The sequence below is a fragment of the Poecilia mexicana genome, unplaced genomic scaffold (assembly GCF_051168715.1).
Source record: "Poecilia mexicana isolate PSO_F unplaced genomic scaffold, ASM5116871v1 scaffold_5, whole genome shotgun sequence".
Classification (NCBI taxonomy): Eukaryota; Metazoa; Chordata; class Actinopteri; order Cyprinodontiformes; family Poeciliidae; genus Poecilia; species Poecilia mexicana.
Genome location: NW_028263374.1, coordinates 19,489,766 through 19,506,638, shown reverse-complemented (window position 1 = coordinate 19,506,638; position 16,873 = coordinate 19,489,766). Strand labels below are relative to the sequence as shown.

General features: G+C 35.4%; 1 protein-coding gene across 1 annotated transcript; it reads left to right on the top strand.

Moving 5' to 3' along the window:
* Positions 1–2,023: 2,023 nt before the first annotated feature.
* On the top strand, positions 2,024–6,001 carry mrps16 (mitochondrial ribosomal protein S16). Its single transcript, XM_015014166.2, has 4 exons — positions 2,024–2,163; positions 2,342–2,376; positions 3,038–3,304; positions 4,060–6,001. Exons 2-4 carry the CDS (start codon positions 2,364–2,366, stop codon positions 4,194–4,196), a joined length of 417 nt encoding a protein of 138 aa, XP_014869652.2. The 5' UTR covers positions 2,024–2,163; positions 2,342–2,363; the 3' UTR covers positions 4,197–6,001.
* The last annotated feature ends 10,872 nt before the right edge of the window (positions 6,002–16,873 follow it).

Genomic DNA, 16,873 nt, shown 5'->3' with positions numbered 1-16,873 from the left:
TATCCAGAAATTATTGGTGAACAAACAGCATCAGAAAGACCAAGTAGGCCAGCCGACAGGTTAAGGATGAATTTGCTCTGAGGAGATCTTACTGACTCAAGTGGAGGAGAGGTGAAGAGATCAAATGTGAAGGTGCAGTTTGAGGAATAATGGTGCTGCAAAACAACAGGTTTTCCACGGGCGAAACCACCTACCCACTAACTCATCAGCCCACCAAGAAAATGCCCAGTAGTCCCATATACCAGTCCACCCCTGCTCAAGAACCAGGGTTGGAAAACATTGACGTAGACCTCTAGTTCAGTTCTAAAAGGATGTAAAAAACAAAAAGTCATGTTCTCATTTCCTCTTCATCTTATATTTAATAAATTCCCCAACATCTTCTAACCTTCCTGAATACCTTGAACAAATGACGTTTCATGCAGTTTCGTCCTCATTCACTCCTAATTTCTACCGCTCAAAGTTAAATTTACCTTCTTGTTTGTCCTCATCAAATAAGTACATTAAAAGCACGAAGCGGCATTGTTCCTTTTGTCTGCTTGAAACGATTCAGAACTCATTTCTGGCCTCGTGCACAAAGAGTCACTCTGGGACATGAGGATATTTTCAGAATTACAAACAAGGGCCCATCTCTTTTGTGTGACCTCTCCTCACAGAAAACCATGTGTTTGTCACACACACTGGAAAACAAGCTTTACACAACAGGAGTGTGAAATCACCATGTTCCGAGACTGGGAGTGGTGGCGGGGTGGTTGGGCTCTCAGCGGACTAAAAGGAAAAAAAAAAAAAAGAAGAAATCTGTGCTCTCGGACAACATGAGGCACAAACAAAGGCTCCTGAATTAATGAGCAGACTCAGGTAACTTTGCTCTCATCTCTCCAGGAGTCGGCATTTCAAACTCAACGTACTGCTCAATTACAGACTCTTATACATATGCTCGTTAGACGCTATTGTTATTATATATACAATTTAAATTAAACAGTCATTATTCTTAAACTGAAAAAACCTCAATGTCTTTAAATAAAGTTTTAAAAAGCAACAATAACATTATTGATCATTTTGACATTAATAAAACATGTATATCACATTATTTGTGATAGGATATAGCTAAAAGCTATAGAGTTCATACATATTCAGTCTTCTACCTATAAGTATATGTTTTTACAGATTGTAGAAGTTTGTCATCAGTTTGATTTTGTACTTTGAGGACACTGCACTGCAAATAAAACACAGATAAATTAAGTAAATATTCTTTTTTTTTATCCCACAAACTAAACTACTTCAACACAAAAGGGAAATGATTTTGATCGCAAAGTTTTAACTTGATTACTAACTGAAATCATCCTTGTTTATAAAATGCATCTTTTGGTATACAAATGGGACAAATTTGATTGATTCAGATTATCAAGCAAAAGATAGAAAAACTATTTTTTTTTAGATAAAGTTGTTCTGTTATAGACTGGTGCATACATAATCCGAAATGAATTGAAAACCAGTCTACAATATTATCGATTGCCTAAAAATTAATTGCTATATATATAAATTTAGCATTAATCTTTTGCAAAATTAGCAAAAACTATGTAACCAAATTTTACAATAGCCCAAAGCTTAGAAGATTGTGTTTGCAACAAATAACTTTCAATTTACCCATTCCTGGGGAAATCATCAAATGTTTGGCCAATATTGTAATGTAAAAATTTGAATAATATTGTAGTAGGTTTTTGTTATTATAAAAAACATTTCCTATTTTATTAATTCTTGTTTCAACTATTAGAATTTCCACTTCCAAAATTCATCATTCTCCTTCTTCTAAATATATATTTATTTAGTTTTTTTTCTTTAACTAAGATAAAAAAAAAACTCATGAATATCACAGAGAAACGTGAAGTTGGATTTTTCAGCTCGATTAATGAGTAGCGACGTTACAAAATCTTGAATTTCTACATCAATCTACAAAATTGAAGCTTTCAGTGGTCAATGGTCCCATGGCGCCATCTGGCGTCAAGAATAGGGAACAACGACGCTGCTGCGTAACATCCGGTTAAACATGGCTGCGCCCTGACAAATGTCACACTCTCTTGTTAGGCAGAAAACATTTAGGTAATATTTGCAGGTCGATCAACAGTAGAGCGAAACATCGAAAGGAAAAGACAGTGACTATCATCTGTGGGTCATTCTCCGTCCTGAGAAGTTTCTCATTTCTTTATCTTACACTTCAAACTAGCTTAGCATCAACTGGACCGCAGTTTTGCGATTTTCAATGACATTTGCACAGTTTTCTTTCAGTTTAAGCCGAGGAAACTACATACTAATATAGTTATCTCAACATTTATGTCCGTTTAAGCGTGTCTGCAGGGTGTTTCATCATGGTGCATTTATGTGAGTATAAAATTAAATTTCCTTTTTGAATATAGAAGAAAGTTACGAAGGTACTGTGCAAAAGCTATAAACCAAGTCTTTATTTTGACATGTGCTAGTTTTTCGTCAAGCACCTGTCATATTTACATAATTTCACATAAAATCAGTAACATCTTACAGCTTTGATCAGTCAGTTGGTAATCTCCTTATCAAATAAATTTCTAAAATAACTCTGGGAATTCATAATTAAGACAAGAAACTAACATTCAGTAAGACAGAAAAAGCAGCAAATTTTCTGTTTTCATCATCTTGTTGGAGGATATTTGTCATTTTTTGCACGTGTTGAAGAGAAACGGTTGATTTTATCCTTTTATTTCTCATCTGTTACCTTTGAAGTAGTTAATCAGCAAATATGCATAGAAATTAGTATCAAAAGTTGTAGCTGTTGGCAACAAAGAAAAAAAAAAGATGTGCATTATTTAATTTACACTGATCCAAATACATTTTCTACAAAAAAATGATTTTAAATAGAATCTAAACTCTAATCTGTTTGGATGAAAGTTATTTTTTATCAGTGGAAGTTTGCCATATCTCACTGATGTGATGAGTTCATTTCAGAAGAAGAAGAAGCAGCAGCATGTTTTCCTCTGATGGTCCTTTTTGTCCTGATGTCCTCATGCAGCGTCCCACCTTTTGAAGAAATACCACAACGGCTACGTCGTCATCCGGCTCGCCCTCGCAGGCCACAAACAAGCCAACCGACCCTTCTATCGCATCGTGGCGGCTCACAACAAGAGGTCAAGAGATGGTAAATACATCGAGCAGCTGGGCAGCTTCGACCCGCTTCCTAACATCTACAACGAGAAGCTTGTTGGTTTCAACTTCGACCGGATCAAGTACTGGATCGGCTGCGGTGCGCACCTGACCAAACCGGTGGCCAAACTTCTAGGTGTGTGCTCACTTTCTTTGACACGAATTGTAGCCTGTGACAGGATTACACAATTTTGTTCAGTTAATTCATGAGGAATTTTTGAATAACTCCTTACCTAACTTTTTAGCAGCACTTGCATCTTGCAAACTGCTGTGAAGTTCTTTACTTTATTTTCTTCTTTTTGAGTTTTTTTTTATTTCTTTTCATATTTACCTCTCAAATATTTATGTGCATTCGACATTACCTGAAGCACCTTGATAATGTGCTTTGATTCAAAGGTTTGTTGAAGGTCAAGGGAGAAACAAAGTTCAAGAAACTATCAGCGCAGATATGGATGAAACTAAATGCTTTATTTTCATGACTATAAATCATACTTTTAATACTTTGGCTGGTTATGCAAATTTAAGTCTTTTTTATTCCTCCTCATGTCACACTTTTTGACGTGTTAAATGTTAATTCATATTGACGGACATGAACCAGTGGATTAGGGTTTCTTGGTGTTATTGCCAAATACAAATGTACTCCATACTTGAGTCATTTTTATTTGTAAAATAAAAATAAAGTAAAGCAATGTACAATTTCCCTACTTTCACTTCTTTGAGGTTGGTCTAATTCATGAAGCACCCCTAAAATACTTTGCGGTTTGTACCTGGAACATGAGTAAATCCATAGAAAGTTTAGTAGCATTAATATTTTTGCAAGGCACTGTGAATGAGCCGGGCTGTATCTGCTTCTGAAGTTTAAAAAACGTGTTTTCTTTCTCACGTCCACAGGGTTGTCTGGGTTTTTCCCCCTCCATCCCATGACGGTAACAGAGGCAGAGCGTCGAAGAGCTCAGGCCAAGCTGGCAGAAACTGCTGCAGGGACAGAGGACCCTCAGCAGGAGGAGCAGATACAGGCCGACGTGTGATCGGATCAAAGGGAAGCTGCTGTTACTTTGAAAGAAAACTTAGAAATACACGTTTTCTCTTTCTTGGTGGACTGCTCAAAGCAACTGATCTAACGTCTTGAAGAACAAACTTCTTCAAAAGTGTCAACCAATCAAAATGTTGGGAAAAAAAATCAACAGTTGATTGTGGATTCACAAAGGCGGTGTCTTTTGGTTCTTTTTTTTACTATTAAAAAAATGTGTGATAACTGCAAGGCTATGCATGTTTTTACTAAAAACTTTTTTCCCCCTTTTGAAATTCACTCTAAACCCCTTTGTCTCATACTATGTCTTTTTGGTTTATACATTGGAGCCATGTCAAAGTTTGTGTTTGTAGATGGAGTTTATGGCAAACACACAAGTCATTTTAAGAATCACTGAATCTTTTTAAGAATAAAAACTCCACCCTTCACTATTTTTCTGAGAGTTGAGACAACACTAAAACTAGATTGCGATCACTGACAGAAGTGGCTGCTGAAGTCAGTTTACAGTCACAGTAAAATGTTGATTCACCTGCTATGAACTTTAAATGTTTACATAAAAGGTTTAACTTAAATTGCTTCTGGCAAAGACTAAATAAACGGGTAGAAGGTAAATTCTGCCGCCTCCTGAGCAGAAACCTAATTCATTATAATGTATTTATTTAAAAATTAAGAACAAAGCCAAAACTTGGAAACATTTAAAAAAAAATTAACTCTGCATGCATTCATAGCTTGTAGAGCTAATTCAAATAAGAACTGAGTGTTTCCTATTTTAGTTCTTTGGTATTCTCTGAATAAAGTAATGTCTCGTCATTGCAACGCTGAAGATTTTAGCTGAAGAAGTAGAGTGAAGAAGTAGGGCCTCCAGATAGTTATCTATATTTATGTGAGCAGGGATAAGACATTAAACAATGTTGCATTAAAACATCTTATCTAAATAACCACTAGAGAAAAGCAAAATCAGTTCCTGGTTAAACAAAGAAACATCTGGAGTTTAACAGTACAGTAAGACTTAAATGCCATCAGTGAGGTTGTGTTTTGTGTTTTGCTTTTGGTGAGCCTTGCTTTCATCCTTTGCTTTCATAAGAAGAAGTTATAGTTATGAGAAAATGGTAGTGATTGAAAGCTAAAATTAGGAATAAAAACAGGTTTAGAGAGTCTTACATTCTTCAATGGTGGCAAAATGTGTTTTGGTTTATAATTCATAAATTTATGAGGAGTTTTTTAAAGGTTGCCTTTAGTTAAACTTTATAAACCCTCCTTGAAACTAACTGTTCAACCAACTAAAATTAACCCAACGCTTTACCAGGAACCAGTTCGTCATAAGAGAAGAAGCTGCTGATAAACTGGCATAATTGGGAGTTAATGGCCGACTGCCAGGTTTAGGAATCTCAGTACATTCATGATTTCATGACTGCCTTTAGAACATGTGTGACAAAAGTCCGTTTGAGTCTCCATAATTGAGTTATAGCTTTAATAGTGTTGAATAATAGTCATTGTTAAACATTATTACAGTCAATAATGACACAGCTTAGAGAGAAAGCGAGGCTTCCTGTTGCGACATTTTAGCAATGATTTTCTAAAAAGCAAAGAGAGGCGTGGATGACTTTACCAAAACCTCTTCAGACGTCAGTCAAAGACCATCTTCACCTTGTCACAGCTCCTTTCTTTTTGTTGCTATTGGTATAATTTATTACACTGACTGAGATCATTATGTTCAATAACCTATTTATGGAGCAGACGCTGAATTAAATAACTGTAATATGTTGAGTAAAATGTTATTTCAATAAAAGTCATGAAAATTTCCCTCTTGTTTCTGTATTGAAATTAAAAAAACAGAAAACAATTGCAAAAGTCAATAAATAAAATCTATATATTTGAGAGAAAGAAAATGTTTGCATCATAAGGTAAAGCTTTGTTTCAATATTTTAAAATCTATTTTATTATATACCTGCTTTGGTTATAATTTTTACACAAATTCAACTTAAAGGTTTCAAACCAAGACCAGCTGTCAGTATCTAAGAACAACTGTGAAATAATATCCAAGTTAGTAGAAATTGACCCTGCACAGATTGCAAAGACATAAACTACAAGGATGAAGATACAAATACTGGCTGCTGTGATCTCATCCTGTTTACACAATAACATTTTTTAAATTTAATTTCAATCCCACCTAGATAAAAATCTCTTTTCCAAGAGAATCCTGGCCAAGACGGGCAGCGGCACACAGAGGTTACAGAACATTACAAATAATGTGTTTCTTTTTATCTATGAAGTCCCTCAAAGGCCAAAATACAAGTTGAGGTTCCTCTCTATTTAGTGACTCGTACATACAGATATGCAGGAATGTTGCTCTCTACGCTCCGTTGATTTTTTTTTTTAGGTTTGGTTGTGTCACTTGGCCTCTTTTCCAAACTGTAACCCTATCTTGGGTTACAATTTGTACTAAAGAAACCATTTCATCCCATCCTCCTTTCGTTTTGTACCCATTCCCTTAGTCCATCTGCTATATGACATTAGTTTTGGTGTAGTCAAGTATTTTCATAAATGGTGGAGTGAAATGGTTGTAAAATACTCAAACAATTGAGTTAAAAAGTTTGGATCCCACACTTTTTCCCTTTGTTTCTGATCCTTGTTTGGACCAGCTGACGGATATGATAGATTATAGACTGTGATGAAAGCACTGTAACTCCACAGTGAACTTTTGCTGTTCAGTGTTATTTATTGGGCTCATTCAGCAACACGTCCTTACAGAGAACTATGACTAGAACATAGACAATTACTTTTAATCTTTAGTTGTAGAAACTACTGCAATACTTTGAAAAGGATGAAAGTGTGAAGGGTTGAAATGGCCAGAACTCAATTGTCAAAATGTCCATGATGGTGCAGCATCGCAAAACCCCCCAATTCTTTCATCTTGCATCTTGTAGCTTTTCATCCATCCATTCTTTTTTATGTTATCTAAGGGGGCTCCTATCAGCTGGACCCATTGGTACACGGTCCTGGTGACAACTCTGAAATCTTGAGCTGTTACCTGTTATCAAAGTGGATATTAAAATCAAAGTGGAAGTTTCTGGAGACATTCTAGTCAAATTCTATAGCAGTGTTTCCCAACCCTGGTCCTCAAGGCACACTGCCTTGAGGACAGTTTTAGGTGTCTCCTTGCTTCAGCACAGGTGATTTCAATTAGGAGGTGTTTGCTGAACTGGAATCAGCTGAATGAGGTGTGTTGAAGCACGGGAACATCTAAAACATGCAGGTCAGTGTGCCTTGAGGACCAGGTTTGGGAAACACTGTTCTATAGGAAGGATCCCCCTTTAGAAAAATCCAGCAAGCAAAGAACCTCAACATTTGCATGTAAATGGGATTGGACCTATCTGCCCCCAAGTTACAGCTGAAATTGAGAGTGAGAAAATGAGCATAATCCCCCCAAGAGTGAATGTGTAACAGAATATATAACTACATGGTCGCAAATAAGTCTAGGTGCCAGGAGCAGCAGGGGTATATAAAAAAAAACTTCCACATGTATAGATGTACACACATGCATACTAATAAGGGACCCAGAATGGAAGAATGAAGTAGAAAAGATTATTTATTACTTATCATACACAAGTAAATGTTCACAGTGTATATTATCAGAGTGTAAGGAATGCAGAGATTAAATTTACACTCAAAGAAAAAGTGTTATTTTTTTAGGTCCAAGAATATTTTCTCCTTGTTACCAATGAAAATCTATAGTCACAAAGACTGATCTGTAAATAGTGAAAGAGGTGAAACATAAATTCAGATGGAAGAAAGAGTAAATATATAAAGATTCTGAAAATTATGCTTACTGATGTACTTCTAAAAGGGAACAAGAGGGTGAAAAAACACACGGGGAACCAAATAAAAACTGACATAACACTTAATATTGTATAGGTGAGAGAAGAGTGTGACCCAAGCTTTCAGTTTGGGACCAAAATACATCAACAGATATTTTATATATGTTTCGTTTTGTACCAATTTCCTTAGTCCATCTGCTACATGACATAAATTTTGGTGTAGTCAAGTATTTTCATAAATGGTGGAGTTAAGGGGTTGTAAAATATTCAAAAAATTGAATTAAAAAGATTGGATCCCAAGGTTTTTCTCTTTATTTTGGTTCTGATGTGACAGAGTTTAAACTCTGATGTGTTGTAACTTCTCAGTGATCTCTTGCTGTTTAATGTTATTTATTTGGCTCAGGTAACAACATGTCCTTACAGAGGACGATGAGTAGAACATAGTAAAAATACTCTTAATCTTTAGCTGTAGAAACTACTGCAGTACTTTCCCTGGAAGATTTGAATTAATTCGTAGTTAGTGTGGAAACATTTTGTTGTGGCTGGGAGTTTCAGGCCTGAAGAAGATGAGGACGAAACTCCTGACAGCGTAAAAAATGAAAATGTGAAGGGTTGAAATGGCCAGAACTCAATTTTTGTCATGTATTTTGATGTGGGAATACATCTACACTAAAAAGTTTACTTAATCTATGCATTCCAGAGATTAACTTTAAAACATTATATTTGTATCACGTGAGTTTTTAAGCTGTTTTTACTTGTGATAAAATTTCGGTAAAAGTATAATGTCTGTTTTAACAACAGCTTAGGAAATATTGACCTGGGGGGAAACTTTTTATCCAATCTTCACTTTACCTAATCAACCATTTAGTGTTTAAAACCAACAACAATTTAAATGCATTGATGAGCAAAACTAAGGGAGTAGACTTCAATGAACTTCCATTTTAGATTTATTTAGACATGACAAAACCAGTATGTCATTTAAACATCTGAAGGAAGGGAAAGATTTCATAATGAATTGTATTTATTGTGTAGTTATTGGTAGTTTGCTTTTTTGAACAAGAATAGATTACTGACATTGTAAAACAAAATATGTATATACAAAAATAAATCAGTGATTGTTTCATACGATCACAAATCTGTAAGGAATTAAGTCGGAGGGAAATTTCCATTTGCCTTTTTGATCACATGCCAACTTTGTCCAATTTACTGAAAATGCACTTTTACATATATTTCTTTTTAAACTTGAGATAATGTCTGACAATGACATTGTAAAAACAATTATCTCCGAGACAAATAATGGGATAATAATGTACTTGTCCTCACACTTTTCACACCTTTTCAATCAAGTCCAGGGTGTGAGTGAGTGGGAGAACTACCCGGAAAACCTCTGCAGTGATATAATACAGAAAGAGTTTGCTCAGGGTGGGAACCAGATCAATAACAAACTATATTCACCAGCTACCATCACTAATAAAACAGAAGAGATCTAATACTTGGGTCAAATGTTTTATTGGCTTTCAGTCGCACCACAGATTCAAACTAAGCAGGTTTAAAGGAATTAGGGAATTGTCGCCTTCAAATCCAGTTTTCTGTACATCTACTGTGAAGCTGAGTGATATCAAGTGTCTTCAGGTGTTTTAGTGGTTTCTCTTGATCCGAATTCAGAGAGAAATGAAAAAGTGGCTTTACCTGGAATCACGGAACAAGAGGAGGAATATTTCCATCTTGTTGGTTGCTCTGACTAACTCTCATTATGCCTGTTGCTGGCACTGCAATATTTGCTCAAAAAGGAGGTGAGTGTGATTTCCTTTTATCATTGCTCATTTAAACAGATTACATTTGAATCACTGTGAAGTTGTACTTTTTTTATTGTCATTCAGGTTTGACAGCATACGTCTTAATTTTAGCAAACTTTCTGAAACAGTTGCAGTGAAAGCAAAATACCTAAAATATACCTATAGTGTTGACCATTTACTTACTTTCTCCTTTCTCTCTCAGTAGCTGTGTTGTTCCAAATTTGCTTTTAAAAAGAAAACTCATGCAAACTATAGATATTAAAAGTTTGAATCAATTACTGTCATGATTGATTACTACAGACAAAGCCACAGCTATGTGTGTGTGTTGTACTTTTTAATTTTCTGTTACTTCTAGCAGCCTCACAGCCTAACCAGTATTTAGTTTTAGTTTCCATGAAAACTCATGAAAGTACCAGAATTAACAGAGAATGTAAAAAAAACTAATACTGGAAGTAAAATGATTGTCACGTTCTGTTAATAATTGGAGAAAGTGAATGGTCCACGTACAAACATTAAGCAGAGACCAAATGTCCCAAAGATAAGAATAATATTCCATTCAACGATGGAGGAAGTGAATTTCATCTTGCGTGATCCTGGTTTTTAATCGTAAGTCTTATTAACCATAGCCGTAAATGGTTTAAATAAAAAAAAAAGAATTAAATAAATTATTCTGAAAGAAACAGGGGAAACTATTTTGTATTGAATTTTGTGTCATTGTATCTCAGTTGTTTGTGATATTGTTGTTTATTTTCTTTTCAACAAATAATAAGCCGGCAGTTTAAACTTATTTTCTGGTCTGTGGTCATTAATGCCCTTACACTTCTCCCTATTCCCGTAGCCGAACCTAGCACTGGTCCTATTAACTGTAAACACATCGTAAATGTTACAGGTGTACAGAAAATGGATGGATGGATGGATGGATGGATGGATGGATGGATGGATGGATGGATGGATGGATGGATGGATGGATGGATGGATGGATGGATGGATGGATGGATGGATGGATGGATGGATGGATGGATGGATGGATGGATGGATGGATGGATGGATGGATGGATGGATGGATGGTCTTTAAATTACTAGAATTTCCACATAACTTATTTTTGGTTGTTTGATGACATAAATTTATGATATGTATTATTTAAATGGACACAAGTGCACCAGGTGAGAGACTTAGTTAATTTAAGAATATTTAATGAAAAAACAAATAATCAAACTTACAAAAATGAACAAAAATCCAGGGAACAAAAAAAAAGCAAAACAAAGACAAACTGGAGACACGGGAAGATCACAAGGAAACCAGGGAGAAATGAGAAAAGTGACGAGATGAACCGGCAACTAGTGACTAACAATGAGGTTCTTAAATACTGGAAAGGTTATGAGCTTGTCAAAAGACCTGGGATGATCTATCGAGCCATTTTCTTACACCACTGTCCATAGTGGGGTCAGGAGAGGTGCTGGTGCCTATCTCTAGCAAGAGGCGGGGTACACCCTGGATAGGTCACCAGCAACACAGAGACAGACAGGACAAAACAACCATGCATGCACACATCTATACCGGGTTTACAGAAATGAATTAACCTAACAGTCATGCTTTTGAACTTTGGGAGGAAGCCGGAGTACCCGGAGAGAACCAACACATGCATTGGGAGAACATGTAAACTCCATACAAAAAGACCCGGGGCTGGGAATTGAAGCCAGGACCTTCTTGCTGCAAGGCAACAGGGCTACCAAGTGCACCACTGTGCAGGACCTGGGCTGATGAGCAGGTGTGAGTGGGGGGAGTGGAAGCAGACTATGAAGGGATAGAGAAAGTGGCAAAGGAAAGGGGGAAGAATATACAAGGGGAAACAACCAAAATACAAACACAAAGGAGTAAGGAGACTAAAGGAACCTAATTAAAGTAGAACAAAGGAAAATAACTAGAAACAAGAAATAAACATAATTAGAATCACCATGAAGAACAGATGTGGAAAACAAGGCAGAATTAAATGGAAACAACTAAGGAACACCAAAAGAATCTGAGGATGATTCTGATGGAACAGCAACCTTGGAGGACGCCAATGGCGAAGCAGAAACCCAGGAGGATCGACTTTATTTTTCTGTCGTGCTATCATTGCTGCTCTCATGTATTTTTCAACCCAGGTGCTATCAGAACAGTTTAGAGCGGCACGATGGTCCAAGATGTGAGATTTTCTGCAGAGGTCCTGGTTTCTATGGAGCACAGTTTGGATCTCTGGCCCCGGCACTCCTGCTTTTGATTATCATAATCACCACTGTTGTCATCAGGTGGGTTATTGGTTGTCAATAATCAACCAATATAACTGGCAACTTCTAAATTAATGTTTGTTAATCATTTAAATATTTTTAGGAAAAGAAACAGTGTATCTGACTCAGCTCTATCTTTTGAAGAGGATTTATTTGATTTCTCTGAAAGAGGTAGCTGCTGCTGCTGTGTTGTTTTCTGTCATATTGATAAATCTATCTTAAATTATCCTTACTACAAAATTAAAAATAAAATAATTATATCATGCTTTTGTTTCTAGGGAATCGTAACTTTGGATTTCAAGGTACCTACAAGCCAATGGATTTTTAGAAAATATTTAAGAGAAACTGAGGTTTATCAAGTAACTTTGATTGATATTTTTGGGATATTATTTTTAAAATTGATATTAACAGTAGTCTAGATATATCAGTATTTATAATACTGGTGTACCTTCATGAAGTATTGTAATTATATTTACCATAATTAAGAACAAAAACACCCGTTGTGTTTCCTTGTTCCTCTTTTCTGGATCAGTGTTTCCACAGACCAAAGAGCAAAAAAGACTATTGATGTTTTTGAACAAACACTAAGATGTTTTATTTAATTAATATAATGTATTCCAAGTTTAGATTATTAAATCCTAATTTATACCTTTAGTTTTATGTTAAATAATCTGTCACTTATATTTAAAGTATCTGTAATTTTTCATTTTTATTTTGAGCTATGTATATTTTTATTCTATTTGGATTATTTTTTGATTTGTTATTTGTGAATTTACTTTTATTCTTCCTATTTGTGATTTTTGTTTTATGACTTTTCAGAAATAAGATTTTTGATATATTTTTGTAATTTATAGTAGCCTCATCATCATCATCATCATCATCATCATCATCATACACAGGTGTGTTTCCTTCAATCATCTTTTTACTCTTCATTACTTTTCCATCTTTTATTGAACGTTTAGTCTTGGTTAGCTCATCACTTCTTTGTTTGGTTCTTATTGTCGCCTCTGGTGTACCTTGTATTGTACTTTCCATATTTTAATACCTTAAAAATGTATTTTAAGCCTTTTTTGAATTACTTTTTTTTTTTTAATTTGCCGTATCATCCTTGAGCTGGAAATAAAAAAGTTGTTGCCATTTTTTTATTGTGGACTAGGGGCACACAAAATCACCTCTAGGGCCACTAATGGCCCCCAGCCCACCCTTTGGGCACAACAGTATCATACTCTAGGCCTGGTGCTCTGTGCAAAGTGTGTGGAAAAATTAAGGAGAACTCTCTCTTCAGTCCAAATGTTATTTTAAGCCTACATGTATAATCCACGTGATCCTCACCGTTTGTTTAGTCTTCTATTTTAAATAATTTGCTTTAAATTGTTCCTTGGTTTCTTTTAACCTCCAGCAAAACCAGAATGCATTGAGGGATGAATACATGCTATAAGCATGAAGCTGTGAGCAGCTACTGTCAGTGACATCAGCTGCCACAGTTCATAACTAGATGAATAGTTTGAGTTCACCGCAGCAAACCTCAGTTCCAGAACTAGAGAGCGTGTCCGCTTCCTGAACCCGTTGCTGGCAGTCGGTTCAACAAGAGAGGAGCCTGATAAGTAAATCCTCTGTTCCCATTCTTCTTTCAGATAATCTCTAATCCAGAGGTAAGCCTGCAGTCTGTGAGTCCAATGCTCAAATTGAAGGTTGTGGAGCTGCTGGGTCTTTAAGATATGGCAGATTTTAGAGCTTGACAGGTGATCTGAGATCACTTTTGCTGTAGTGAAAGTAAATGAATGAACAGTTTTTAAATGATGATTTAGATAATTAGAGGCAGATTTAATCCAATAGACCCTGCTCAATGCTAAGGGACATAATCTGTTCAAATATATCTCTGGCTTAGTAGCACCGGAGGTGAAGGTTCCCGCCATCCAGAGAAATTTATTAATAGCATTTCTCCTATAACCTATCCAGTATAAATGTGTCCTCTTCTTTTGGAAAAGGTCTTAAAGGAAAGACCTGCTTCTTTCGCTGAACATGTATTTTTACTATTTTAAGATCTGGGGTTGATGTATTTGTATTTATATTTTAAATATAAATACAAACTTCCCAAGTGGAATTTTCTTGTGGAATATTTACAAAACCTATTAATGAATGGGTGGATTTTCTGCAAATAATTTGAAATCATGTCCATGGGATAATTTGTAAGTACTGAACCACGAGTGGTGGGGGTCCGCTGTGTTTAGAAACGCTCTGGTCAGAAGACGATTTGTACTTTTGAGAATGTTAAAATATAACTGTCTCCTGTCACTAGATGGCAGAAATGTATTTTACTGAGTACAGGGAGACATTAAGAGGGAGAGTAACTGACGACATTTATTTAATTTTTAATAGGATTTAATGTAAACCAGTGATTTGAAAGCACTCTAAGTTCGAAGCAACAATCAGTCTGAGCTCTTGTAAATCTGAACTAAAAACGTTTCTGCTTCCTGATTTCAGAAAAAACTATTTTGTCATTTAGCTAGTAACTCTCTGCCTCAGTGTTAAGTTTTTGTTTTTGAGGGGGTGAATTGCATTGTTTGTTTTCTTTTTTACAGACTCATTTGTTTTCTCTTGTTTTTTATTATTTGTCTTTTAACACCAACCTGTCAGTGGAACTAGGGATGGAAATTAACCCCCTGGACCATAATCTCACGTTTTTGCATGCAAATTTTCCAAATCATCTATTGTCCTTTAAAAAAAAATAAATAAATAAACTGAACTAAACTGAGCTGAACTTTATCTAAGACCCATTTAAGCTTGACTAGAGAGTTCTGGTTTATGAAAACACTAAATGAGCTTTGTCTCCATCTAGTGTTCACACACTGGAAACATATTGACTAGTTTATTTACCTTCAGTTTATATGTCTTTTTTCATATGGCGCCCTGACTTGAATAAATTTTAACCACCAGCACTTCATGTTGGGTTAAATATTCAACACTCTGTCTCCCTCCCACAGCAAATGATAAGAAAGATACAAGCAAACAATAAGAGGTATTCATCTGGATTTCTGAGTTATGCACATGGTTCAGGTTAGATGTTATCTACAAGAGTGTAAATAGACTCTACTTTATTCTTTTTGTTGTGGGAATAATATTTAATATATATGTGGTTATTTCACCTACATTTCAATTCCCTATAGATCATTATTTCTCATCAATTAGCTTTTTGTTCTTTCTTTTTTTTTATGTAATTTTCCTGGATTATTATAAAATTCCCCAACTAAGTTGGGGGAAATGCTAGAAAAGCATTGTTTCTGTATGTATTTCATTTATAAGTACTATTGCTAATTTTCAAATGTATGCAAAAAGCTTCTTTTTATTTTAAACAACTCAGTTTGAAAAGTGAAACTTGTACTATACATTTATCATAAATACCTTTAGTCTTAATTTCAGTATATTTTAATGGCTTTTAGCTACTCCATCCATCTACTGTCCATACCCACGTAGCTTTGTAGGGTCAGTTAGAGTCACATCTTTGGACAAAAAGCAGATTAAACCCTGGACAGGTTACCTGTTGAGACACACACTGATTTACATGCACACTCTGATTTATTGGCTGTTTTAGTATGGCCAAATAACCTATTACCCTTTTTTTTTCTTTTTTTTTTGGATTATGAGAGTACTGGGGGAACATTCAGAGAGAACATCCAGGCCAGGGTTTGAATCCAGACGACTTAGAGATACGAAGAAACCCTAAGTTGGTTTTTTGAAAAAAATCAGAATGACTAAAAAAAATCTGAAATATCATATCCAAATGGTCCTTATTAAATATGTTAGTAACGAAGAACTGAATCCAAACATATTCATGTAAAGTTGTGTGGAAGAAAACAGTGTGGTGCACATAAAAAATGGATACCACATACAAACATATCCCGCCACTGTTGTAATCCTCAAGTTAAGCCACTCCTGAACTAGAGACAATGTCAGGAGTGTCTTACCTGGGATGAGCAGAATAAGGGTTGGCATGCTGTAAGCCATAAGAATCCAAATTATAATAAACACTGGAAATAAATTCATCTTTGTTAAAAAAAAATGTCTTTTACATTTTGAATTGAATAAATGAAATTAATTAATTCTAAATCTTTAAAATTATTAGATTCAACTCCTTCTTTTTAACGCAGGCATGTCTTGCTCAAGACAGCCAGCAGAGGGAGTGCAACAATAGCTGAATCTGTAACTGGGATCATCATAATAGTTTTCATCCAAAGAACAAGCTCCACAAGTCAAACAATTAGTGAGAACTTTGAGGTCAGAATAAAAGTCTTAAGCTTGAAGTAAATTCACTCACAGGAAGTTAATTACTCTGAAAACAGCTTAGTAAGGAGGGACAGGAAGTCGTGACCAATTTTGGAGCACAAAATAAGGAAACAGAAAGAGGACAGAAATAGATTGACATGCCAAATGATTTACTCTTAAAAATATCCCGTGGGCGAAGTTTTAAAAATATCTACAAAAAAATAAAGCAGACAAAAAAAAAAAATTCTTCCTTCTTACTATAAATGATGCCATTTTGTGAATTCAAATGCTTGTCACAAACCTCGCTTGTTCATTTCCAGTTCAGAAGATGTTTAAAACAAGCAATCTCCCTTTCTTTGGTTGCCTTTGTCAGTGCTCAAGCTTGCCTGAGTGAACCAAGTGAAAAGGTTTGTACGTGGCCTGAGTAGATTGAGCTGCCACCCTTTGTTGCAAAAATAAATGACTAAAAAAACACCTAATCTAGAGAATCACAAATTGTTGTCCGTGTCTGAAAGGTTTAAGTGAGTATA

Bases quoted from the DNA above. Each gene is read 5' to 3' on its own strand.
- mrps16 (XM_015014166.2), top strand. The intron at 3,305-4,059 runs GTGTGTGCTCAC...TCACGTCCACAG, and splicing joins ACCGGTGGCCAAACTTCTAG to GGTTGTCTGGGTTTTTCCCC.